The following is a 25,491-nucleotide window of genomic DNA, read 5'->3' as shown; positions in this document are numbered from 1 at the left end:
CTAGCTACGGGACCACCCATGGGCCCCATATGGACATGCCACCACCAGAGGGTGTCAATGGTGAAGAACTTGGGTGCAGGAGCCTGCATGCCACTTGGGTCTGGGCCACACTGCCAGCATTTTTCAGATACTGTCTACCAGTTATGCCAAAGCTCTAGTGTCCATCCAGGTATCCCCGAGTCCGGCCCCTGCCTCAAAGACCATTGCATGAAATTTGGGCACACCACTTCCACGCAGGAGGTCATGTTGGTCATCTGCAATGCCCACTCTAGCAGGCCGAGTGTCTACTAAGGCATCAGTGATTCTGACATCAACTGGAGCGCTCTCCCACACTGGGAAAAGTGTCCCATGGGCCGTCAAGTAAGGGATCCTGCAGAGGACTGTGGAATCCCTTACATGTGTTGTGGGTGACCTGTTTTTTCCAGACAACCAAGTTCACAGGTCAGACATTCAGGGACATGCCAGCCCTCTGGGGCAAGGACGAAGCCCCAGTCCCAGAAGATGGCTGGCATTGCACTGAGGGCTCCCTCGTCAATCATCTCAAGGGTACTGGATCTCCAGGTACTCACACAGGCATCCACTCTCCTCCCATGGTGGTCTCAATGGCGAGGCCCTGGTCACCAAGAAGACGTCCCACTGAAAGACACCAGGACACCGAGGGAGCTTAGTTGGGTTCCAGGGATGAGTCCCAGGAAGCACTAGTAATGGGCACACAACGCCCCAGGGCGGGAGCAAGTCTTAGGTGCGCAGAGGCCCAGAGACAAGGGAGAGCCCCACTGGGGAGCCTCGAGGGATTGGTGGCCTCGAGCCCCAGTTGCCAGAGCTTTGCCAGGACCACAGGAGTTCCCAGGATCCCACCTCAGTTTGGTGCCCTCCACTGGGCCTTAGGTAATCCTATTGAGCATAATTTTTAGGTCATCATCTGTCTTCGAAACCATATGAGTTCTCATCATTGACCCAAACAAGGCAGTCCCCTCCCTCCTATGCCTTCTACCTGCCAACTCAACATGCTTACCAGAGAGGGTTTGTGATGCGCAGGGTGTCCATGATGGCCCCTGGCTCGGGGTGTGTTCCTGAAGATGGGCCAAACTCTCCTCCATGCAACAGGTGGGATCTTGGTTGGGGTGTGGGATCTGCGCAGAGAGAGGCAGCTCAGCAATGACAAATGCCTTCCCCATCAGACCTCACCTTGTGGCAATGGGAGGGATCTCAGAATCTGTGGGGCTGGGAGTGCATTCATGACGAAATCCTGCAATCCTGGCTTGGCGGGAAGGAAGGCTGAAGCATGTCCACAAGGCTCTCAGGCTCTGTGGCACCACTGGAAACAAAGGAATTCAAGCCCCACAGGAGTCTGAGCATGGAGACTGCCACATTAGGCACCAGGCCACATGCACAGGTCTTCCCGCAGCGTGATTGGGACAGACCTTGGCAGGTCAGTGGCAGGCAGAATCCTGGGCCTTGGCTGGCAGGGACCGGCCCTGAATTTTGCCAGGAATGGGTGGGCATGGGGCCCTGGAATGTCCCATGAACCCTACCACGCAGATGCAATGCCAAGATCCCTTGGAGGAACAGGGCCCTGACGGGCATCCCATCAGCATCCAACACTTTCTCCATCAACACTGCTCCATGGCTCCCGTGGGGACACCTCATCCCTTCCCATCTTTGAGATTATGGTGAGGGAAGGGTGATGGCCCAACACGGTTCCCCAGTGCCTCCAAACTCAGTAGGATTCGGGGTCACAAGTCAAGAACCACAGCGTGCCTTGGCTCGTTGCACCGATCAAAGGGCCATAGTCAGACAAAACACCATCGAGCTGCGGGACCACCCACAGGCTCCATAAGGACAGGCGAACACCTGAGGGTGCCAATCATGAAGAACCCAGGGCAGGAGCCCATATGCCACTTGGGTCTGGGCCACGCTGCCAGCATTTTTCAAATATCATCTACCCGTTATGTCAAAGCTGTCTATTGTCCATCCATGCAACCCTGAGTCCGGCCCTTGCTTCCAAAGCCCATTGTGTGAAATTTGGGCACACTGCATCCAGGCAGGAGGTCACATTGACCGTCTGCAATGCCCACTGCAGCACGTCACATGCCTACTTAGGTATCAGTGATTCTGATATCAACCAGAGCACCCTCCCACACTGGGAAACGTGGCCCATGGGCCATCAAGTAATAGGATCTCGGGGGGGATCGTGGCATCCCTTGCAGGTGTTGTGGGGGATCTGTTTTTTCCAGACACCCTAGTGCACAGGGGAGACGTTCAGAGACATTCCAGCACTCCGGGTGAGGACGAAGCCACAGTCCCAGAAGATGGCTGGCGTTGCCCTGAAGGCTCCCTCGCCAATTGGCCCAAGGTCACTGGATCTCTGGGTACTCACACAGGCATCCACTCTCCTCCCATGGTTGGCTCAATGGTGAGACCCTGGTCACAAAGACGACGTCCCACTGAAAGACACCAGGACACTGAGGGATCTTAGTTGGGTTCCCAGGAATGAGTCTCGGGAAGCCCTAGTAATGGGCACACAACTCCCCAGGGCAGTAGCATGTCTTAGGCGTGTGGAGGCCCAGAGACCAGGGAGAACCCCACTGGGGAGCCTTGAGGGATCAGTCGCCTCTAGCCCAGGTGCCAGCGCTACACCATGAACAGGGGTCCCCAGGATCCCGCCTCAGTTCGGTGCCCTCCAGTGGGCCTCAGCATAATCATGTTGAGCATAATTTTTAGGTCATCAACTGTCTTCGAGACCATATGAGTTCTCATCATTGACCCAAGCAAGGCAGTCCCCACCCGCCTCTGCCTTCTACCTGCCAGGTCAATCTGCTTAACAGAGAGGGTTTGTGATGCACAGGGTGGCCATGGAGGCCCCTGGCTCAGGGCCTGTTCCCGAAGATGGGCCAAACTCCCATCCAAGTGCCAGGTGGGATCTCGGTTGGGGTGCAGGATCTGCACAGAGAGAGGCAGCTCAGGATTGACACACACCCTCCCCATCAGACCTCACCTTGTGGCAATGGGAGGGATCTCATTCATGTTGGAATCCTGCAATGCTGGCCTGGCAGGAAGGAAGGCTGCAGTGTGTCCACTAGGCCCTCACCCTCTGTGGCTCCACTGGAAACAAGGGGATTTCAGCCCCAAATGATTCTGAGCATGGAGGCTCCCCCAGCAGGCACCAGGCCTGCACACCAGGCCTACACAGGCAACAGGACATGCACAGGTCCTTTTGCAGTGTGATTGGGACATACCTTAACTGGTCGGTGGCAGGCACCATCCCAGGCCTTGGCTGGCAGGGACTGGCCCTGCATTTTGCCATGAATGGGTGGGCATGGGGTCCAGGAAGGGCCCACGGATGCTACCATGCACATGCAACACCAAGACCCCTTGGGGCATCAGGGCACTGATGGGCATCCCTCCAGCACCCAACACTGTCTCCATCAGCACTGCTCCACGGCTCCTATGGGGACCCCTCATCACTTCCCGTCTTTGAAATTATGGTGAGGGAAGGGTGAGGGTCCAGCACAGTTCCCCAGCCCCTTCTAAGTCACTGGGACTCGGGATCACAAGTGAAGAACACCAGATTGCCTGGTTCGTGGCACTGACCAAAGGGCTATTGTCAGGAAAAGCCCCATCCAGCTGCGGGACGACCCGTGGGCCCCATAATGACTCGTGACCACCAGACGGTGCCAATGGTGAATAATCCAGAGGCAGGAGCCCACATGCCACTCAAGGTCTGGGCCACACTGCCAGAATTTTTCAGACACTGTCTCCCTGTTATGCCAAAGCTGTCTTGTGTCCAGCCAGGGAGCTCTGGGCCTGGCCGCTTCCTCCATAGCCAATTGAGTGAAATTTGGTCACACCGCTTCCACATAGGAAGTCACAGTGGCCGTCTGCAATGCCCAGCTCAGCACCACGCATGCCTACTAAGGCATCAGTGATTCTGACATCAACCAGTCTGCCCTCCCACACTGGGAAAACAGGCCCATGGGCCATCAATCAAGAGGATACTGTGGGGGACCATGGCTTCCCTTGCTGGTGTCATGGGTGACCTGTATTTTCCAGACAGTCTACTGCAAAAGGCAGACGTTCAGGGAGACTTCAGCCCTCTGGGGCAATGATGAATCCCCAGTCCCACAAGATGGCTGGAGTTGCCCTGAGGCCATCCTCACCAATAGGCCCAAGGGCACTGGGTCTCCGGGTACTCACACGGGCATCCACTCTCCTCCCATGGTGGGCACAGTGGCAAGTCCCTGGTCACCAAGACGACGTCCCACTGAATGACACCCAAAATCTAGGGATCTTAGTTGGGTTCCCAGGGATGAATTCCGGGAAGCACTAGTAATGGACACACAATGTCCCAGGGCAGGAGCATGTCTTCGGTGCACAGAGGGTCAGAGACTGGGGAGAGCGCCACTGGGGAGACTTGAGGGATTGGTCGAGTTGAGCCCCATGTGCCAGTAGTACGCCAGGGCCACAGGGGTCCCCAGGATCCTGCCTCAGTGAGGTGGCCTCCATTGGGCCACAGCATAATCCTATTGAGCATAATTTTTAGGTCATCATCTGTCTTCGAGACCATATGAGTTCTCATCATTTACTCAACCAAGGCAGTCCCCTACCGCCTCTGCCTTCTACCCATCAGCTCAACATGCTTACCAGGGATGATTTGTGATTCACAGTGTGGCCTGAGGGCTCCTGGCTCAGGGTCTGTTCCAGAAGATGGGCCAAACTCCCCTCCTGGTGCCAGGTGGGATCTTGGTTGGGGTGGGGGATCTGCACAGAAACAGGCAGTTAAGCAATGACACATGCCTTCCCCATCAGACCTCACTTGTGGCAATGGGAGGGATCTCAGAATGGGTGGGGCTGAGACTGCATTCATGACATAATCCTGCAATCCTGGCCTGGCAGGAAGGAAGGCAGCAGCATGTCCACAAGGCCCTTAGCCTCTGTGGATCCATTGGAAACAAGGGAATTCGGGCCCAACAGGAATATGAGCATGGAGGCCTCCACAGCAGGCACCAGGCCACATGCACAGGTCCTCCCACAGTATGATTGGGACAGACCTTGGTAGGTCGATGGCAGACAGCATCCCAGTCATTGACTGGCAGGGAACGGCCCTGTGTTTTGCCAGGAATGGGTGGGCATGGGGCGCTGGAAGGTCACACGAACTCTACCACGCAGACAGAATGCCAAGATCTCTTTGGGGATCAGACCCTGATGGACATCCCATCAGTATCCAACTCTGTCTCCATCAGCGCTGCTCCATGGCTCCCATGGGGACACCTCATCCTTTCCTGTCATTGAGATTATGGTGAGGGAAGGGTGAGGGGCCAGCACGGTTCTTCAGTGCCTTCAAACTCACTGGGACTCGGGGTCAAAATCAAGAACCACAGCGTGTTGTGACTGGTGGCACCGACCAAAGGGCCATTGTCAGGCAAAGCCCCATCCAGCTGCAGGACGACCCCTGAGGCCCATAAGGACACGAGACCACCAGACCATGCCAATGGTGAAGAACCCAGGGGCAGGAGACTGGATGGCACTCAGGTCTGGGCCACACTGCCAGCATTTTTCAGATACCATCTACCCGTTATGCCAAAGCTGTCTAGTGCCCTTCCAGGTCACCCTGGGTCCAGCCCTTGCCTCCAAAGCCCATTGCATGAAATTTGGACACACTGCTTCCATGAAGGCGGTCACATTGGCCGTCTGCAATGCCCACCACAGCACATCGCATGCCTACTAAGGCTTCAGTGATTCTGACATCACCCAGAGTGCCCTCCCACACTGGGAAACATGGCCCATGTACCGTCAAGTAAGAGGATCATGCAGAGGACCGTGGCATCTCTTGCAGGTGTCATGGTAGACCTTTTTTTTCCAGACAGCTTAGTGTACAGTGCACACGTTCAGGGACACACCAGCCCTCTGGGTTGAGGACGAAGCCCCAGTACCACAAGATGGCTGGCGTTGACCTAAGTGCAGCCTCGCCAATCGGCCCAAGGGCACTGGGTCTCTGGGTTCTCACACAAGCATCCACTCTCCTCCCATGTTGGGCTCAATGGGGAGACCCTGGTCACCAAGACGACATCCCACTGAAAGACACCAGGACACCGAGGGAGCTTAGTTGGGTTCCCAGGGATGAGTCCCGGGAAGCACTAGTAATGGGCACACAACGCCCCAGGGCGGGAGCACGTGTTAGGCACACGGAGGCCCAGAGACACTGGAGAGCCCCACTGGGGAGCCTCGAGGGGTGGGTTGTTATGTGCCCCAGGTGCCAGCTCTATGCCAGGGCCACAAGGGTCCCCAGGATGCCGCCTCAGTGCTGTGCCCTCCACTGGGATTCAGGGTAATCCTGTTGAGCATAATTTTTAGGTCATCATCTGTCTTCAAGACCATGTAAGTTCTCATCATTGACCCAACCAAGGCAGTCTCCACCCGTCTCTGCCTTCTATTCACAAGCTCAACATTCTTACCAGAGAGGGTTTGTGATGTGCAGGGTGGCCATGATGGTCCCTGGCTCGGGGCCTGTTCCTGATGCTGAGCCAAACTCCCCTCGGTGTACCAGGTGCAATCTCGGTCGGGGCGCTGATCTGCACAGAAAGAGGTAGCTCAGCAATGACAAACCTCTTCCCCATCCGACCTCACCTTGTGGCATTAGGTGGGATCTCAGAATGCATGGAACTGGGACTGCATTCATGATGCCAGCAAAAATCCTGGCCTAGCAGGAAGGAAGGCTGCAGCATGTCCACAAGTCCCTCAGCCTCTGTGACTCAACTGGAAACAAGGGAATTCAGGCCCCACAGGAATCTGAGCATGGAGACTGCTACAGCAGGCATCAGGCCACACACAGGTCCTCCCGCAGTGGGATTGGGACAGACCTTGGCTGGTCGGTTGCAGGCAGAATCCCGGGCCTTGGCTGGCAGGGACCGGTCCTGCATTTTGCCAGGAATGGGCGGGCATGGGGTGCCAGAAGGGCCCAAGGATGCTACCACGCAGAAAGAATCCCTTGGGGGATCAGGACCCTGATGGGTATCCCACCAGCATCCAAAGCTGTCTCCATCAGCGCTGCTCCATGTCTCCCAGGGGTACACCTCAACCCTTCCTGTCTTTGAGATTATGGTGAGGGAAGGGTGAGGGGCCAGCCTGGTTCCCCATCGACTTCAAAGTCATTGGGAGTCGGGGTCACAAATCAAATAACAAAACGTGCCCTGGCTAGTGGCACGAACCAAAGGGCCATTATCAGGCAAAGCCCCATTCAGCTGTGGAACGACCCACTGACCCCATAAGGACATGCAACCACCAGACGGTGCCAATGTTGAAGATCCCGGAGGCAGGAGCCTGCATGCCACTCGGGGTCTGGGACCCTTAGCCAGCATTTTTCAGATACAATCTACCTGTTATGCCAATGCTGTTTAGTGTCCAGGCAGGTAGCCCCAGACCCATCCCCTTCCTCCAAAGCCCATTGCATGAAATTTGGGTGTACCGCTTCCATGCAGGAGGTCACATTGGCCATCTGCAATGCCCACCACAACACCTCGCATGCCTACTAATGCATTAGTGATTCTGACATCAACCAGAGCACCCTCCCACACTGGGAAATGTGGTCCATGGTCTCTCAAGAAGAGGATCCCGCTGGGGAACATGGCATCCCTTTCAGGTGTCTGGGTGACTAGTTTTTTCTAGGCAGCCTACTGCACAAGGCAGACTTTCAGGGACACGTCAGCCCTCTGCTGTAGTGACGTAGACCAGGTCCCACAACATGGGTGGTGTTGCCCAGAGGGCATCCTCGCCAATCGGCCCAAGGTCACTGGGTCTCCGGGTACTCACACAGGCATCCACTCTCCTCCCATGGTGGGCTCAATGGCGAGTCCATGATCACCAAGACAATGGCCCACTGAAAGTCACCTGAAAAAGGGAGGGAGCTTAGTTGGGTTCCCAGAGATGAGTCCCGGGAAGCACTAGTAATGGGCACACAACGCCCCAGGGCGGGAGCACGTCTTAGGCGTGTGGAGGCCCAGTGACCCAGGAGAGCCCCACAGGGAGCCTCAAGATATCGGTGGCCTCAAGCCCCAGGTGCCATCACTATGCCAATGCCACAGGGTCCCAGGATCCCACCTCAGTGCAGTGCCCTCCACTGGGCCTTAGCATAATCCTATTGAGCATAATTTTTAGGTCATCATTTGTCTTTGGGACCATATGAGTTCTCATTGACCCAACCAAGGTAGTCCCCTCCCGCCTCTGCCTTCTACCCACAGCTCAACATGCTTACTAGAGAGGGTCTGTGATGAGCAGGGTGGCCATGAGGACCCCTGGCTCGGGGCCTGTTCCCAAAGGTGGGCCAAAATCCCCTCCGTGCACCATGTGGGTTCTTGGTTGGGCTGTGGGATCTGTGCAGAGAGAGGCAAGTCAGCAATGACAACTGCCTTCCCCATCAGACCTCACCTTGTGGCAATGGGAGGGATATCAGAATGGGCAGGGCTGGGTCTGCATTCATGATGCCAGAAAAATCCTGGTCTGTCGTGAAGGAAGGCTGCAGTGTGTCCACAAAGCTTTCAGCCTCTGTGGCTCCACTGGAAACAAGGGAATTCAGGGCCCAACAGGAATCTGAGCATGGAGGCCTCCACAGCAGGCACCAGGCCACACGCACAGGTCCTCCTGTAGTGTGATTGGGATAGACCTTGGTGGTTCTTTGGTAGGTAGAATCCCGGGTCTTGGGTGGCAGGGACCGGCCCTGCGTTTTGCCAGGAATGGGCGGGCATGAGGCGCCAGAAAGTCCCACGAACGCTACCACGCAAATGCAATGACAAGATCCCTTGGGGGATCAGGGCCTTGTCCAGCATCCCACTAGCATCCAAGACTGTCTCCATCAGCACTGCTCCATGGCTCCTGCGGGGACACCTCATCCCTTCCCATCTTTGAGATTATGGTGAGGTAAGGGTGATGGGCCAGCACAGTTCCCCAGCGACTACAAAGTCACTGGCACACGGGGTCACAAGTCAAGAACCCCAGCGTGCCTTGGCTTGTGGCACCAACCAAAGGGCCATTGTCAGGCAAAACCCCATCCAGCTGTGGGATGATTCATGGGCCCCATAAGGACACGCGACCACCAGACGGTGCCAATGTTGAACAATCCAGAGGCAGAAGCCCGCATGCTACTTGGTGTCTGGGCCATGCTGCCAACATTTTTCATATACCATCTAACCTTTAGGCCAAAGCTGTCTAGTGTCCAGCCAGGTAGCCCCGGACCCTGCCCCTTCCTCCAAAGCCCGTAATGTGAAATTTGGGTGCATCACTTACCCACAGGTTGTCACATTGGCCGTATGCATTGCCCACCGCATCACCTCTCATGCCTACTAAGGCATTAGTGATTCTGACATCAACCGGAGCACCACCCACACTGGGAAATGTGGCCCATGGGCTTTCAAGTAAGAGTATCCCATGGGGGACCATGGCATCCCTTGCAGGTGTCTCTGGTGACCTGTGTTTTCCAGACAGCCCACAGCACTGGGCAGACTTTCAGGGACACACCAGCCCTCCGGGGTGAGGACAAAGCCCCAGTCCCACAAGATGGCTGGAGTTGCCCTGAGGGCAGCCTCGCCAATCCGCCAAAAGGCACTGGGTCTCTGGGTACTCACACAGGCATCCACTTTCCTCCCATGGTGGGCTCAATGGTGAGACCCTGGTCGCCAAGACGACGTCCCACTGAAAGATACCAGGACACCGAGGGAGCTTAGTTGGGTTCCCAGGGATGAGTCCTGGGAAGCACTAGTAATGGGCACACAATGCCCCAGGGCGGGAGCACGTCTTAGGTGTGCCGAGTTTCAGAGTCCTGGGTGTGCAGCACTGAGGAACCTCGAGGGATCAGTTGCCTCAAGCCCCAGGTGCCAGTGCTACGCCAGGGCCACAAGGTTCTCCAGGATCCCGCCTCAGGGCAGTACCCTCCATTGGGCCTCAGCTTAATCCTATTGAGCATAATTTGTAGGTCATCATCTGTCTTCAAGACCTTATGAGTTCTCATCATTGACCCAACAAAGGCAGTCCCCACCCGCCTCTGCTTTCTACCCACCTGCTCAACATGCTTACCAGAAATGGATTGTGATGTCCTTGGTGGCCATGAGAACCCCTGGCTCGGGGTCTGTTCCAGATGATTGGCCAAATTCCCCTCCATGCACCAGGTGGGATCTCGGTTGGGGTGTGGGATCTGTGCAGAGAGAGGCAGGTCAGCAATGACAAACGCCTTCCCCCTCAGACCTCACTTGTGGCAATGGGAGGGATCTCAGAATGTGCGGGGCTGGAATTGCATTCATGACACAATTCTGCAATCCTGGCCTGGCAGGAAAGAAGGCTGAAGCGTGTCCACAAGGCCCTCAGACTCTGTGGCTCCACTGGAAAAAAGGTAATTCAGAACCCCACAGGAATCTGAGCATGGAGGCTGCTACAGCAGGCACAGGTCCTCCTGCAACATGGTTGGGACAGACCTTGGCGAGTAGGTGGCAGGCAGAAACCTGGGCCTTCCTTTCATGGAGTGGCCCTGAGTTTTTCCAGGAATGGGCAGGCATGGGGCCCCATAAGGGCCCACCAACGCTACCACGCAAACGCAGTGCCAACATCCCTTGGGGCATCAGGGCCTGATGGGCATCCCACTAGCGTCCAACACTGTCTCCATCAGCGCTGCTCCATGACTTCTGTGTGGAAACCCCATCCCTTCCTGTCTTTGAGATTACAGTGAGGGAAGGGTGAGGGGCCAGCACGTTTCCCCAGCGACTTCAACCTCACTGGGACTCGGGGACACCAGTCCAGATATCCAGCCTGCCCTGACTCGTGGTACCGACCCAAGGGCCATTGTCAGGCAAAGCCCCATCCAGCTGCGAGATGACCCATGGGCCCCTTAAGGACACATGACCATTGGACTGGGCCAATGGTGAAGAACCTGGAGCCAGAAGCCTACATGACACTCTGGGTCCGGGCAAGCAGATATATTCTACCCCTTATTCCAAAAGTTCTAGTGTCCAGCCATGAAGCCCTGGGCCCGGCCCCTTCCTCCAATGCCCATTGTGAGGAAAATCGGTGGAATCCCCACAGTCGGTTGCCTTGGCTGTCTGCAATGCCCACCACAGCAACTCTGGTGCCTCCCAGGGAGACAGTGATTCTGACATTAACCTGAGAGCCATCCCACACTGGAAAACATAGCCTATGGTCTGTCAATTAAGAGGATCCCACGGGGGACTGTGGCATCCCTTTCAGGTGTTGCAGGTGACCAGTTTTTTCCAGACAGCCTACTGTCCAGGGTAGAGTTTCAAGGACACGCCACCTCTCTGGGGCGATGTTTGAGCCCCAGTCCCACAAGATGGCTCGCCTTGCCCTGAGGTCAGCTTCACCAAATGCCCATGTGCACTGGGTCTCCGGGTACTCACACAGGCATCCACTCTCCTCCCATGGTGGGGTCAATGGCGAGAAAGTGGTCACAAAGCGATGTCCCACTGAAAGACACAAGGACGCTGAGGGAGCTTAGTTGGATTCCCAGGGATGAGTTGAGAAGCACTAGTGATGGACACACAACACCCCAGGGCCAGAACAGGTCTTAGGCATGTGGAGGTCCATAGACCAAGGAGAACCCCCTCAGTAACTGGAGGGATTTGTCACCTCGAGCCCCTGGGTCCAGTGGTAATCCAGGGCCACAGGATTCTCTAGGATCGTACCTCAGTGCAATGGCCTCCATTGGGCTTCTGCAGAATCCTATTGAGCATAATTTTTAAGTCATCATCTCTGTTCATGAGCATATGAATTCTCATTGTTGACCCAACTAAGGCAGTCCCTACATGCCTCTGTCTTCAGCCCTCCGGCTCAACATGGTTAACATAGATTGTTTGTGAAGCGCAGGTTGGCAATTTTTCTTCTGGCTTGCAACCTATTCCTGAAGCTGGGCCAATCTACCTTCCCTGAACCAGGTGGGTTCTATGTCCTGTCATGGGCTCTGTGCAGAAAGATGCAATTCAGCCATGAGAATGCACTTCCCCATCGTACTTCACCTTTTGCCATTGGGAGAGAGCTCAGAATGGGTGGTGGTGGACTGCATTCATGACACCAGCAAAAATCCTGGGATGGCAGGAAGGAAGGCTCCAGCATGGCGCCAAGTCCCTCAGCCTCAGCCCAGTGGCTCCACTGGACACCAGGGAAATCAGAGCCCCACAGGAAACTGATCATGGAGGCCGCAGCATCAGGAACATGGGCAGCCACACATGCCCCCTCACAGTGCAATTGGGACACCCCTTTGTGGGCCTGGGGCATGCAGAATCCTGGGACATCATTGGCGGGGCCAGCCTTGGGCTTTGCCACGGATGGGCAGGCATGGTGTCCTGGAACAGGTCACAGATGCTGCCTGGGGGACCCAACACAAAAATTAGTTGGGTGTCCTGGGGCATGGCATGCATCCCACCAGTGTCCATCGCCATCCCCAACCAGCACTCCTCCATGTCTCCCATTTGGACACCTCATCCCTTCCTGTCTTTGCACTTAAGGTTATTGCTAGGAGAGGGGCTACCATGGTTCCCCAGCGACTTCAACCTCATTGGGAATTGGGCCACAAGTCAAGAACCCCAGCATGCCCTGGCTCATGGCACCAACCAAAAGGCTATCATCAGGCCAAGCGCCATCCAGTTTGGGGAATTCCCACAGGCCCCATAAGGACATGAATCAGTAAGTCGTGGCCAATGGTGAAGATCTAGGAGTCAGGAGCCCGAATGCCACCCGAGGTCCAGTCCATGTTTCCAGCAATTTTTGGACACCATCTACGCACTATGCCAAAGCTATCTAGTGTCCAGCCAGGTAGCCCCAGTCCCAGCATCTTCCTCCATCGCCCATTGCATGAAATTTTGGTGGGAACTTTTCCCCATAGGAGGTCATGGGTGGGGGGCTCCAATGCCCACTGTCGCACCTTGCATTCCTCCAAGGGCCTCAGTGATTCTGACATCAACCTGAGAGCCTTCCTACAGTGGAGAACACAGCTTACAGGCTGGCAGAAAAGAGGATCCCTTGGAGGACCACGTAATCCCTTGCCTCAGTGTATGAGCGCAGGGATGCACTCACCTATTCTTATTGGTGCTGCCTTGAGACCCTGTCACGATGATGTTCCACTGAAAGACACACGGACATCAAGGTAGCTAATCCAAGGCTGCAAATGAGGTGTATCCAGAGTAACTAGTTACGAGCACACAAATCACCATTGCACGAGCCCAATTTGGTCACATTCAAGCCCCAAGCCTGGGGAGAGCCACACTGGGAGCCTCGAGGGATTGGTCACCTCAAGCCCAATTTTCCTGCAATTTCCAAGTGCCCCATGGTCTCCTGGATCCCACCCCATGATTGTCTCTTTGATTGGGCCTCAGTGTAATCTTATTGAGCATGATTTTTATGCCATCATCTCTGTTCAAGACCATATGAGTTCTCATCATTGACCCAACCAAGGCAGTCCCCACGAGCCTCTGTCTTCTTTCCGCCAGCTCAACTTGCTTACAAGAGATCGTTTATGAAGCACAGGTTGGCCATTTGGGCACCTGGCTCAGGGCCTATTCCCATATTGGGCCAATTTCCCACCATATGCCAGGTGGAATCTTTGTTTGGGCATGGGGTCTGTATCGAGAAAGGTAGGGAAGCTATGACAATACCCTTCCCCTTTGGCCCTGACCTGGTGGGCCATGTGCATGATACTCGAATTCATGGGGCCTGACTCATGATTCCAGCAAGGATTGAGGGGTGGCGGGAGTGCTGCAGCCTGGCACCCAAAGCCCTCAGCCTGTATGTGTATATGCTATCTTGGGAAAACCGGCCCCAACATGTGTCTGAGCATTGCACATGCACCACTAGGCAGCATTCTTGCTACACATTCTCTCCAAATGAATGGGTCAGTTTTTTTCGATCATGTTGCATACAGCATCATAAGCAATGGCTGGTAGGCTTGGCCTTTGGCTTTTGAGGAACGGGTGGGCTTGGCATCCTGGGATTGTCCAGGTCTGTATAAGACATGGTAATCAAAGCCCATTGAACCATGGAATATAATTCCTCCTCAGCAAGAATTTTAGTGGACCTCTGGGGAGCTGACCAATAGTTACCTGGCAGGCAAAACTCCTCCCCAGATGCTTCCATATGGAGACCCACAGAAAATACCTGGCATGTTCAATGGCCTGGTGTGCATTACATCAACATCACCATCTCCTAACAAGGATATATAGATGTCCTCTGCAGTGTCCACTCATTTCTTCCTGACCATCAGTCCAGTGGGGCCTTATGGAGAGATGCTTCCTGGTTTCCAAAGATGTGAACTTTATTGGCAAGAGTGTGTATGGAAGAGGAGCTCTGATCTTCTTTGGGCAAGGCACCATCTAAATTGTCTATTGCATGAAAAGGCCAAGGAGTTATGGTTCAGCATACAAAGCCCCACATCATGAGCATGTCTGGACATTTGGTTGCCTAAGGACATTGAAGAGCCAAACCCAGGAGTCAAATGATCAGTCACCTCAAGTCATAAATCCATCACTCTCCATTGGCCACATGAATCCCCTGGATCCTGCCACAGGATTTTCCATTCCATTTGGCCTCAGCATAATCTTATTTAGGATGACTTTTATGTTATAATGTCTTTTCTAGGCATTATGAGTTCTCATAATTGACACAACTGAGGCAGTCACCACTTGTCTGGGTCCCCCATTCTGAACATGCTTACAAGAGATAGTTTCTGGAGGGTGGGATGTGTGGCATGTCTTGAGTTTGGGATTATTCTTGAAGCTGGGACAAACTCATATATATTTTGCTGTGACATCTTCATATAGGTATGTGGTTTGTGTTCAAAAGACACTTCAGCTTTTAAAACACCTTATGCATTCCTTCTGCCCTTCTGGCCCACATCTGCTAGTTCCAGTTGCAGAATGCTATGTCTCAACACATGAGTCTATTATGCAATGATTGAAGACAGGAAGTATCCAGCACATTGCAGAAGGATATCTACCCATATAGCTGAACCCACAGCAATGAAATTCTGAGTTTTCACACAGGGGGGTGAGCATCATTTATGTACAACTGAGGAGCAGTCCCGGCACAATGCTTTCCTGAATGTGGCATGCAAATTTGAGGGCCATGGTATGTAGAGCACAGCATTAATTATTGCTAGGAATGAGCTCTATGTTGAAGCCTGGCCTGGGCACAGGGCTTCTGGGGACACAGGGAGCCAGGATATAAAGCACCATGAAATGCTTTCTTAGGAATTCATGTACGTGGAGTTCTGAAAAGCTGCCCACTGTCCTCCATTCAGGCAAAGTGTTGCCCTAGACCCTGCCTGACAGATGTCTTTCTGAGGTAGAGAGTGCCCTGCTGTGCATCCTATCACAATCCACATCTTCAAAGAGCAATGTCTATATGTCCCTGCTGAGACCAACTTCTCTCTTCATGATTTGGTGGTGAACGTGATTCAGGGATAGATGCTGGTATGGTTTGTAATCACACCCTTCCTCTTTGGTGGAAGGGTGCCTATAGAAAGGGATCTCATGGGGGAGTCATGACCATCCTATTCAAAATTCTCAACCTCACTTATAGTAACATACATGCTAGAGTGGTTTTGCTCTTCCCAGGGTCCTGGCTACCCACATAGATGGCATCTGCAGGAACTGCTCCACATCAATTGGTAAGAGACCAGTGGACCCATTACGCCTAGAAGCCACCACCAGTGAGCAGATGGGGAACACCACACAGGACCTAGTCTATACAGCTATGTCTCTAGACCTGGGGAAGAATTAAGCACTTCTCAGGTGCCATCTTTCTGCTATTAGAATTCTGTCTAATGTCCAGCTAAGAAGACCCCCCCCCCCAGTTATATTCCTGCACCACTGTCTCTGGATGCCCTGGGATGGTCCCTTGCCCTGCTGGATGCTGCATGAGGCTTCAATGCCCACTTAGTACTTAGTGTCCCTGAAGTGCATTAGCAATATTGGCCTCACGCTGAGTACAAACTGATACAAATTAATGTGGCCTGTGTTCCAATGGAGGAGAATTGTCCTCCCTGGACATTAAGATCCCTTTCAGGTGCAATGATAATGTTTCACTTTCTTGACCTCCTACTGTGTAGGGCTGATGGTCACAAAGAATGTGATGGCTATGAATGTCTCCATCCTGACTAAAAGTCAAGCATTGCCTTGAAGAGAGCCTCCCCATGCACCCTATATCCTCTGCATCCTCTGTCTCTGGTCAGATGCATTCACTCACCTCACATGGTGGAGTCAACGATGAGATCCTGGTCATGAAATCCCGCTGAAAGACACAAGAAGACCAATGGTGCTAAGGAATAGCTCCAAATGAGGTGTCTTGGGAGGAACTACGTGTTTGCATACAAAGCCTACAGCATGAGAATATCTTGGGAATGTGGAATCCCACTGACAGTGGATGGACACAGGGGGATACCTCTGGGGATTGGTAATATCAAGCCTCAAATTCTATCACTCTCTGAGTGCTACATGGCATCCTGGGATTCTTACCCATGATTGTGCTCTCTACTGAGTCTCAGTGTGATTTAATTGCATATGATTTTTAGGTTATCATCTGTCTTAAAGACAATATAAGTTATTATCATCGACCTGACCAAGGCACTCCCCACATGTCCATGTGCTCCCACCTGAACATGCTTACCAGAGATGGTTTCTGGAAAGCAGGAAACCCGGGTGCCACATGAGTTTGTGCCTATTCCTGGAGCCAAGCTGACATATGTGCATGTGGGGGCGGGGAATCTTCATCTGAGGATGTGTTCTGTGTAGAGAGAAGTAGAACAGTTGTCAAAGCCACCTTCCCATATGTGCCATTTTTGTTTTATATTTATTACACTTTCATTAATTACATAATAAATGAATGTATTTAGACTAAATCAATAAATTCATGTATAATTATAATGCTTTAGCAAATCCATATGTATCTTCATTCATAAATAAATGTTAAATATGAAAATAGTCTTCATTTATATATATAGATTTACACTCATTCAAAGGCCCAGACTTTGAATTCTTTATTTGTAAACTCTCTATGTTTTTCATAATTTTACTTTTATGGCTCATTAATTTTTCTTGCTTATATTTGATTTTCTTGGAGCAGTAATTTAATATTGTTCAGGAACACTCTTGAAATGATGATATTAATTGATATGGAATTGGTTTTCTGGAAAACCTACATCTGAAGTCTTTAAAAGATGCTTGCTCCCTATCATCTAGGGAGATCCCTGCACTATAACTTCCAGTTCATGTTTCAAAAGCCATGTATGTTTTGTTTATATTGTCTTCCATATCCTGCTAACACTGTTTAAAGTGTGATGCTTACACTTCATAATCCAGGTGTATGGTTCCAGTTATTTTATAAAAGAAACATGATCTCATGAAGGAGTTGATTTAATGATTCTGAAGAATTTTTCTAATTTATATCTATGAAAGTATTTTTGACAGAGTTTTTGTATTCTTGATTGTCCATTCTTTAAGACATAACTTTTCTCCAAATAAATTCTTCAAATGGTATGAAAACTAGTGCCCTCTTGGGTGAAACTTAGCTGGTCAGAGTTCTCATCATGAAGAGCTGGCAATAACAATAACCCACAATTTGTTAAATTGTCATTGGAAGTTTTATCAATCTATGGAGTCACAAGTTAGCTATCTGAATCCTCTTCAGTATCCTGCAACTAAGATCCATGGGTGTGGTAAAGTTTTGCATCTTACCCTCTGAACACCATGGTTGGAACCTTTTCTAGGGGAAGTGTTCTGAGATTCAAATGCATACTCCAAATGTTATCATCTTTGAAGTGTATTTGAGATATTTTCTTCAACCTGAACACCTACTTACTTATGCCATGTTTCCCAGTGGCCATGAAAGAATGATATCCTCCACTGCCACGTTACCTATTTCTTTGAAAATGACAAAGTTATGCTTTCTAGAGATCTATCCTGTAGGGTTTCACTCAGGAAGAAAATCAACTCTCTACTATTTAGTTTTCCAAAATGAGTCAAACATTTATTGCCTTTAGGTGAGCCTCTCCTTTTGTCCATGTTCTTTGTGGCCTGTATCTATCATCAAAGGCATCATCTCACCTCATATCATTAAGTTAACCATTGACAAAACGTTCACCTGAAGACGCAAGGAGGGAAAAAGCTATAGAATTATCCCAAGTAAAGGCTCCTTTGTATCATGGATCATGGATCATGAAACAAAGCCTAAAATATGAGCAAGTGTGAGGTACATGGAATCTTATAGACATTGTACACCACAAGGGATTGCCTTGAGGGGATTGTTATCTTAAGTCTGAAATTCCATGATTCACCTAGTATTAATGGATAAAATAATGAATGAAAAATAAACAAAATTGACAAACCTCTAGCCAGGCTTCTCAAAAAGAAACGGGAGATGACCCAAATAGATAAAATCAGGAATGAAAATGGAATTATTACAACCAATCCCTCAGAGATACAAACAATTATCAGGGAATACTATGAAAAATTATATGCCAACAAATTGGACAACCTGGAAGAAATGGACAAATTCCTGAACACCCACACTCTTCCAAAACTCAATCAGGAGGAAATAGAAACCTTGAACAGACCCATCACCAGCGAAGAAATTGAATCGGTTATCAAAAATCTCCCAACAAATAAGAGTCCAGGACCAGATGGCTTGCCAGGGGAGTTCTACCAGACGTTTAAAGCAGAGATAATACCTATCCTTCTCAAGCTATTCCAAGAAATAGAAAGGGAAGGAAACCTTCCAGACTCATTCTATGAAGCCAGTATTACTTTGATTCCTAAACCAGACAGAGACCCAGTAAAAAAAGAGAACTACAGGCCAATATCCCTGATGAATATGGATGCAAAAATTCTCAATAAGATACTAGCAAATCGAATTCAACAGCATATAAAAAGAATTATTCACCATGATCAAGTGGGATTCATTCCTGGGATGCAGGGCTGGTTCAACATTCGCAAATCAATCAACGTGATACATCACATTAACAAAAAAAAAAGAGAAAAACCATATGATCCTGTCAATCGATGCAGAAAAGGCCTTTGACAAAATCCAGCACCCTTTCTTAATAAAAACCCTTGAGAAAGTCGGGATAGAAGGAACATACTTAAAGATCATAAAAGCCATTTATGAAAAGCCCACAGCTAACATCATCCTCAACGGGGAAAAACTGAGAGCTTTTTCCCTGAGATCAGGAACACGACAGGGATGCCCACTCTCACCACTGTTGTTTAACATAGTGCTGGAAGTTCTAGCATCAGCAATCAGACAACAAAAGGAAATCAAAGGCATCAAAATTGGTAAAGATGAAGTCAAGCTTTCGCTTTTTGCAGATGACATGATATTATACATGGAAAATCCGATAGATTCCACCAAAAGTCTGCTAGAACTGATACATGAATTCAGCAAAGTTGCAGGATACAAAATCAATGTACAGAAATCAGTTGCATTCTTATACACTAACAATGAAGCAACAGAAAGACAAGTAAAGAAACTGATCCCATTCACAATTGCACCAAGAAGCATAAAATACCTAGGAATAAATCTAACCAAAGATGTAAAGGATCTGTATGCTGAAAACTATAGAAAGCTTATGAAGGTAATTGAAGAAGATTTAAAGAAATGGAAAGACATTCCCTGCTCATGGATTGGAAGAATAAATATTGTCAAAATGTCAATACTACCCAAAGCTATCTACACATTCAATGCAATCCCAATCAAAATGGCACCAGCATTCTTCTCGAAACTAGAACAAGCAATCCTAAAATTCATATGGAACCACAAAAGGCCCCGAATAGCCAAAGTAATTTTGAAGAAGAAGACCAAAGCAGGAGGCATCACAATCCCAGGCTTTAGCCTCTACTACAAAGCTGTCATCATCAAGACAGCATGGTATTGGCACAAAAACAGACACATAGACCAATGGAATAGAATAGAAACCCCAGAACTAGACCCACAAACGTATGGCCAACTCATCTTTGACAAAGCAGGAAAGAACATCCAATGGAAAAAAGACAGTCTCTTTAACAATTGGTGCTGGGAGAACTGGACAGCAACATGCAGAAGGTTGAAACTAGACCACTTTCTCACACCATTCACAAAAATAAACTCAAAATGGATAAAGGATCTGAATGTGAGACAGGAAACCATCAAAACCTTAGAGGAGAAAGCAGGAAAAGACCTCTCTGACCTCAGCCGTAGCAATCTCTTACTCGACACATCCCCAAAGGCAAGGGAATTAAAAGCAAAAGTGAATTACTGGGACCTTATGAGGATAAAAAGCTTCTGCACAGCAAAGGAAACAACCAACAAAACGAAAAGGCAACCAACGGAATGGGAAAAGATATTTGCAAATGACATATCGGACAAAGGGCTAGTTTCCAAAATCTATAAAGAGCTCACCAAACTCCACACCCGAAAAGCAAATAACCCAGTGAAGAAATGGGCAGAAAACATGAATAGACACTTCTCTAAAGAAGACATCTGGATGGCCAACAGGCACATGAAAAGATGTTCAGCGTCGCTCCTTATCAGGGAAATACAAATCAAAACCACACTCAGGTATCACCTGACGCCAGTCAGAGTGGCCAAAATGAACAAATCAGGAGACTATAGATGCTGGAGAGGATGTGGAGAAACGGGAACCCTCTTGCACTGTTGGTGGGAATGCAAATTGGTGCAGCCGCTCTGGAAAGCAGTGTGGAGGTTCCTCAGAAAATGAAAAATAGATCTACCCTATGACCCAGCAATAGCACTGCTAGGAATTTATCCAAGGGACACAGGAGTACTGATGCATAGGGGCACTTGTACCCCAATGTTCATAGCAGCACTCTCAACAATAGCCAAATTATGGAAAGAGCCTAAATGTCCATCAACTGATGAATGGATAAAGAAATTGTGGTTTATATACACAATGGAATACTACGTGGCAATGAGAAAAAATGAAATATGGCCTTTTGTAGCAACGTGGATGGAACTGGAGAGTGTGATGCTAAGTGAAATAAGCCATACAGAGAAAGACAGATACCATATGGTTTCACTCTTATGTGGATCCTGAGAAACTTAACAGGAACCCATGGGAGAGGGGAAGGAAAAAAAAAAAAAAAGAGGTTAGAGTGGGAGAGAGCCAAAGCATAAGAGACTGTTGAGAACTGAGAACAAACTAAGGGTTGATGGGGGGTGGGAGGGAGGAGAGGGTGGGTGATGGGTATTGAGGAGGGCACCTTTTGGGATGAGCACTGGGTGTTGTATGGAAACCAATTTGACAATAAATTTCATATATAAATAAAAAAAATAAAATAAAATAATGAATGAATCAATACAAAATAAAGTTAATTAATTAATTAATTAATTTCTAAGAAATACATTTAAATTTAGCTTATGAAAATGCTAAGCACCATTGATTCAACATCGAAGAGAAGTCCTTGTAAATAAGTTTCTAGATTGGAAAAGAGTTCAGGACATGTCTGATAAAATCAAGTTTATGGCTCTTTTTTTGTCTAGACAGCAGTACTCGTATGTGGATAATTGGGTGTGACTATTGGCCATGAACACCCATAAAATGACCCTGTAAAATCATGTAGAATTAGTTTTATTGAGACAGATAGCCAGTGGCTTGAAAATGTCCTCAATACCCATCGCTGAGACAAACACTTGCATAAGGCTTTTTAGGCCATGATCTGAATAACATATTCTTTTTGTTCAGACTCCTCTTCTAGTTGTTATCAAGATCTTCCAATCAGTAATTCAAAAGGTTTTCTTTGTAATATATATCTTTATTTCTCTTCTTTGAACAAAGCTTCAAAGATCTCAATATCATATATATATATATGATAAATTTTTCTTCCTAATTTTTTTTAATCTTTTTCCTTTATGGTGCCAGCTTCTAAAGGATTTGTGTCTTGAGAAGAATGTCAAATGTGAAGCTTGTGTTTCATTTGGCAAAATCAAACAGATTAAAGGGCCAATTAGGAAAAACTGTCATCACCAATAACCCACAATTCCTTAAATTGAAAATTTAAAGCCCTAATAATACTCAGGGGTCACAATGTAGTTATCTGAATACTTAACAGGTTTTTTTTAGCCAATACCAATTGGAAGATTAATTCTTGCATTTCAGTCTTTGGATGTCATGGCCATGATCCTTCCTTTTAGGACTTTCTTTTGAGTATGCAGTGAAGATCCCAGAAGTAATTATCTCTTCAGTGTATCAATGTATTACGGTTAGTTTTCAATCTGTGCACAGATGGTAATGTTTCTGTGGTGGAGGGGTAGTGGAGGAAATATTTCATCCATTTGGAATCTTATCCATTTTAGGTATAACTAAAAGGTCTGCAGGGGTACTATTCCAATGGGCTGATTTCCAGGCATAAATCAACCCTCTACAGTATTTACATTTTTGAAAAGAGTCACTTATTTATCTCCTTAAGTCAGGATTTTTGTATCATCCAATTTTCTGTGTCACCTATATCTATGACCAAACATATTCAATCACTTCAGATTTTAATGAAACAGCACAATTCTTTCCAAAATTTCTAACTGAAATACACAATGATAAATATATAACTAAGGGATGCTCTGAAGAACAGTTTTTTTGTGATGAAATATAGTTCACCAAATATAGCTTAAACTTGAGGATGTGTTGTTGACATGAAACCTATATAAGAGATTCCCTGAAGGGACTGGTTGCCTGAAGAACCAAATCGCATTACTCTACAAGGGAAATATGGAACTTCAACATTTTGCTTTGGCATTATTGACTACATTGGGCTTCATTGTAATTTTATTGAGCATGATTTTTAGGTCATAATTTCTCTTCAAGACAATATGAATTCTCAACTTTGATCTAGCTATGGCATTACCTACCCATGTATATGCTTTGACCTGTATATGTTTATCAGATATAGATTTTGTAATTTGTGATGCCAAAATAGATATGACTTTTGTCATATACCATCATGGACACCTGACTCACATAGCTTCATTCTGTGGCAGCAAGCAGTGCTCTTTTTCAAAGTCATTATCTGTGTAGTTAGTTGTAAGATGGATTGCGAAACATATTGTTACATCTGTCCCGGGCTTGTGATTTATCCATGCTCTATGTTAAGGAAGTCTTATGACCATATCTGCAAAAAATGACCTCTTACAGATTTCATGCATCTTTCATTTACCAAGCATAAAAAAGACAATATATACAGGTTTCTTAATTTGGGATAAACTTTCATGTGGTGGTTGTAAACATGGGAGATATCCATTGGCCAATAATATTCTATCCAGTCAAGAGTTCATGTCAGAGTATTTGCCATGGTTCATTGCATATAAATTCACATAAAGTCATACTCTTTCAGCCACATGAAAACCTAATAAGAGGTCAAGATGATTGAAATTGTGACCATTTTATGAATTCTTTGGAACTATATAAGTGAGTTTTCAGATCATGACCAATAAGCCATTGTATTATGTTGTTAGTTCTCTTAAATGTCACAATTTTGACAAAAGCAGAACAAGGAAAATACAATAGTGTACATATGTTTACTTGTATATTTAGGCCAAAGAAAATTGCAAAATGGAGTGAGAACCAGAGCACAAAAAAGTCTCATATCCTTTCAATAAATTTTCAGTAAAAAAGTAGTTTTCTTCCTGAGAGTGCTTCAAGTAATATAGTCACTAAATTGAGAATAATAATTCATAATGCTGGTTTGGTGACACTAGCCAATTCAGAGTGTAAATTAGAACTTTGAGCATCATTTGTTGCATATCCTTATTGTATGTAATAATGGAATCACATCAGGATCTGGAATTCTTATATGTGTTTCTTCATGGATACACACAATTTTAAGTTTCATATTTTAGTCCTATAACCAGTAGAACTACTTAATAGTAGTTTAGATATAGAAAAATTTTCAATGACTCCAAAGTAACCCAAAGCAGTTAAAATCCCATAAAATTACAGAGATTGATTTTATCTTGTATGTAGAATGAAAATATTAAACATTGTACTGAGAACCAGTGGATCTATTTTTTTTCTCAATTTCAATATAAATTTCAAGTTCAAACAAAAGATTTTGTAATAAAATCACATTGCATTTATCAGTCACTTATTCAGAAAAAATCCATATCTCTATCCAAGTTACCTAATGTGTAAATTTGTATGCCCTAGAAGAGCATCTTCTCCAGTCAATTGCTTTTTGACATATATCTGTGACCAAAGAAGACTAGAAATATACTATCAATGCAGTGTTTCAACCCTTGGTAAGATGTCTTACTCAAAGACACATTAAGAGAAAAACAGGGAAGGACTGAATCTTGAATGTTCCCAGCTCTTAAGAATTATAAATCCCTGAAACAAAGTTTATAGAAGGAACATTTATTTTTCACTTTTGAGCGCATAGATAGGATTGGGTAACATGAGTTTCTTTCAAGAATTCCTTGTCTCAAGCCCCAAATAAAATGCCTAGAGAAAAGTAATGAGTTCCAACATGTTCCGACAATCCTACCCCAGAATTTCACCCTCACCTATGATGAGTTTGTCTTTACCATAATCCTCTTGATCATGACTTTCAGTCATCATCACTCTTGAAGACAATAAGTTCTCACTTTTGACCCTAGCTATGACATTCCAAATGCATACATACACTCATACCTGAAGATGTTTACCAGACAATTGTGGTACTGATTCAGACAGGAGTTTTGATATATTCAGTGCTAGGCACCTGACTTATATTAATTCCCCCAAGTTTAAGGCCAAACTGTGCTCTTTCTCTGCAATGATGATTTTAGGTGTACAGGAACAGGACAGGTATCAACACATAAACCTAAGTCTCTCTTGGAGTATGGTTCTTGAAAGCTTTTCCTTAATGATACAATTTGGTCAGTACTCAAAATAATGACCTATTACAGAGGTTGTAGACTACTGATCACCTTACACATGAATTACACAATACAGGTTTTTTTGGAAAGCCACTCAGATAGTGTCAGAAAAACACAGCATTCCACTTATCATTACATATATATACATATATATGTAATTTAATATATATACATATATAAATTCAAAGGATGTTATAACAATATCATTTGGCATGGTCCATTGCACATGAACTCTTCTAAAATGACACACTTGAAGCCACATGAAACAGTATTTGCAAAAAAGTATTAGGTCACTGGGAATAGTACTCATTTCCAAGAAGTTTCCATAATTCATAGCATACAACTTACTATATTGAAAATATGACATTAACATAATATTTAAGAGCTGAAATTCATCTATGTTTCTCATTAGTAGAATCAATTTTAGGTTTAATACAAATAGAAAATTACTTAATTTCACATCGTTATCATTGTTGACAGGATCCTTTATTAAAAGTTTGTCAGTGACTTTAAAACAGCATGCCACTATTAGAATATCATTTAAGCTTAAAAATATATTGCTTTAGTCACATAGACACCCAGATAAGTATCAAATATAGATCTGGA

General features: G+C 47.4%; 1 protein-coding gene and 12 non-coding genes across 14 annotated transcripts; all 13 read right to left on the bottom strand.

Moving 5' to 3' along the window:
- Window positions 1–422: 422 nt before the first annotated feature.
- On the bottom strand, window positions 423–12,620 carry LOC121042537 (uncharacterized). Of its 2 annotated transcripts, XM_040493878.1 has the most exons (8): window positions 11,397–12,198; window positions 10,066–10,183; window positions 9,618–9,684; window positions 8,252–8,369; window positions 6,456–6,572; window positions 4,645–4,761; window positions 1,016–1,133; window positions 423–636 (listed from the first exon to the last, which is right to left on the bottom strand). In XM_040493878.1, exons 2-8 carry the CDS (start codon window positions 10,148–10,150, stop codon window positions 566–568), a joined length of 693 nt encoding a protein of 230 aa, XP_040349812.1. In that variant the 5' UTR covers window positions 10,151–10,183; window positions 11,397–12,198; the 3' UTR covers window positions 423–565. The 2 variants fall into 2 exon arrangements, with proteins under 2 accessions (XP_040349812.1, XP_040349813.1); XM_040493879.1 differs by lacking the exon at window positions 4,645–4,761 and having other exon boundaries at window positions 11,397–12,620.
- On the bottom strand, window positions 880–959 carry LOC121042633 (small nucleolar RNA SNORD115). The gene has a single exon (XR_005796350.1). It is a non-coding gene; the product is annotated as a small nucleolar RNA SNORD115 (small nucleolar RNA).
- On the bottom strand, window positions 2,689–2,769 carry LOC121042621 (small nucleolar RNA SNORD115). The gene has a single exon (XR_005796339.1). It is a non-coding gene; the product is annotated as a small nucleolar RNA SNORD115 (small nucleolar RNA).
- On the bottom strand, window positions 4,508–4,588 carry LOC121042636 (small nucleolar RNA SNORD115). Its single transcript, XR_005796353.1, has one exon. It is a non-coding gene; the product is annotated as a small nucleolar RNA SNORD115 (small nucleolar RNA).
- On the bottom strand, window positions 6,319–6,399 carry LOC121042628 (small nucleolar RNA SNORD115). Its single transcript, XR_005796346.1, has one exon. It is a non-coding gene; the product is annotated as a small nucleolar RNA SNORD115 (small nucleolar RNA).
- Window positions 8,119–8,196, bottom strand: LOC121042637 (small nucleolar RNA SNORD115). The gene has a single exon (XR_005796354.1). It is a non-coding gene; the product is annotated as a small nucleolar RNA SNORD115 (small nucleolar RNA).
- LOC121042622 (small nucleolar RNA SNORD115) lies at window positions 9,929–10,009 on the bottom strand. The gene has a single exon (XR_005796340.1). It is a non-coding gene; the product is annotated as a small nucleolar RNA SNORD115 (small nucleolar RNA).
- LOC121042629 (small nucleolar RNA SNORD115) lies at window positions 11,703–11,783 on the bottom strand. The gene has a single exon (XR_005796347.1). It is a non-coding gene; the product is annotated as a small nucleolar RNA SNORD115 (small nucleolar RNA).
- Window positions 12,621–13,358: 738 nt separating the features above from the next.
- LOC121042617 (small nucleolar RNA SNORD115) lies at window positions 13,359–13,439 on the bottom strand. The gene has a single exon (XR_005796334.1). It is a non-coding gene; the product is annotated as a small nucleolar RNA SNORD115 (small nucleolar RNA).
- Window positions 13,440–14,571: 1,132 nt separating this feature from the next.
- Window positions 14,572–14,651, bottom strand: LOC121042643 (small nucleolar RNA SNORD115). The gene has a single exon (XR_005796359.1). It is a non-coding gene; the product is annotated as a small nucleolar RNA SNORD115 (small nucleolar RNA).
- A 1,871-nt stretch (window positions 14,652–16,522) lies between these two features.
- On the bottom strand, window positions 16,523–16,603 carry LOC121042642 (small nucleolar RNA SNORD115). Its single transcript, XR_005796358.1, has one exon. It is a non-coding gene; the product is annotated as a small nucleolar RNA SNORD115 (small nucleolar RNA).
- Window positions 16,604–22,782: 6,179 nt separating this feature from the next.
- LOC121042640 (small nucleolar RNA SNORD115) lies at window positions 22,783–22,863 on the bottom strand. Its single transcript, XR_005796357.1, has one exon. It is a non-coding gene; the product is annotated as a small nucleolar RNA SNORD115 (small nucleolar RNA).
- A 1,680-nt stretch (window positions 22,864–24,543) lies between these two features.
- LOC121042644 (small nucleolar RNA SNORD115) lies at window positions 24,544–24,621 on the bottom strand. Its single transcript, XR_005796360.1, has one exon. It is a non-coding gene; the product is annotated as a small nucleolar RNA SNORD115 (small nucleolar RNA).
- Between the last annotated feature and the right edge of the window lie 870 nt (window positions 24,622–25,491).

Source organism: Herpailurus yagouaroundi, unplaced genomic scaffold (genome assembly GCF_014898765.1).
Source record: "Herpailurus yagouaroundi ecotype Mexico unplaced genomic scaffold, PumYag 185, whole genome shotgun sequence".
NCBI classification, from domain to species: Eukaryota; Metazoa; Chordata; class Mammalia; order Carnivora; family Felidae; genus Herpailurus; species Herpailurus yagouaroundi.
The sequence above is the reverse complement of the archived record's forward strand: the minus strand, read 5'-3'. Positions and strand labels throughout refer to the sequence as shown.

Coding starts and splice junctions, on each gene's coding strand:
- LOC121042537 (XM_040493878.1), bottom strand. CDS start 10,150: ATGGAGGGGAATTTGGCCAATCATCTGGAACAGACCCCGAGCCAGGGG. Junction 4,762..6,455: donor CACATCACAAACCCTCTCTG/GTAAGAATGTTG, acceptor GTTTCTGTGCAG/ATCCCCCACCCCAACCAAGA. Junction 637..1,015: donor CGCATCACAAACCCTCTCTG/GTAAGCATGTTG, acceptor GGTGTCTTTCAG/TGGGACGTCTTCTTGGTGAC.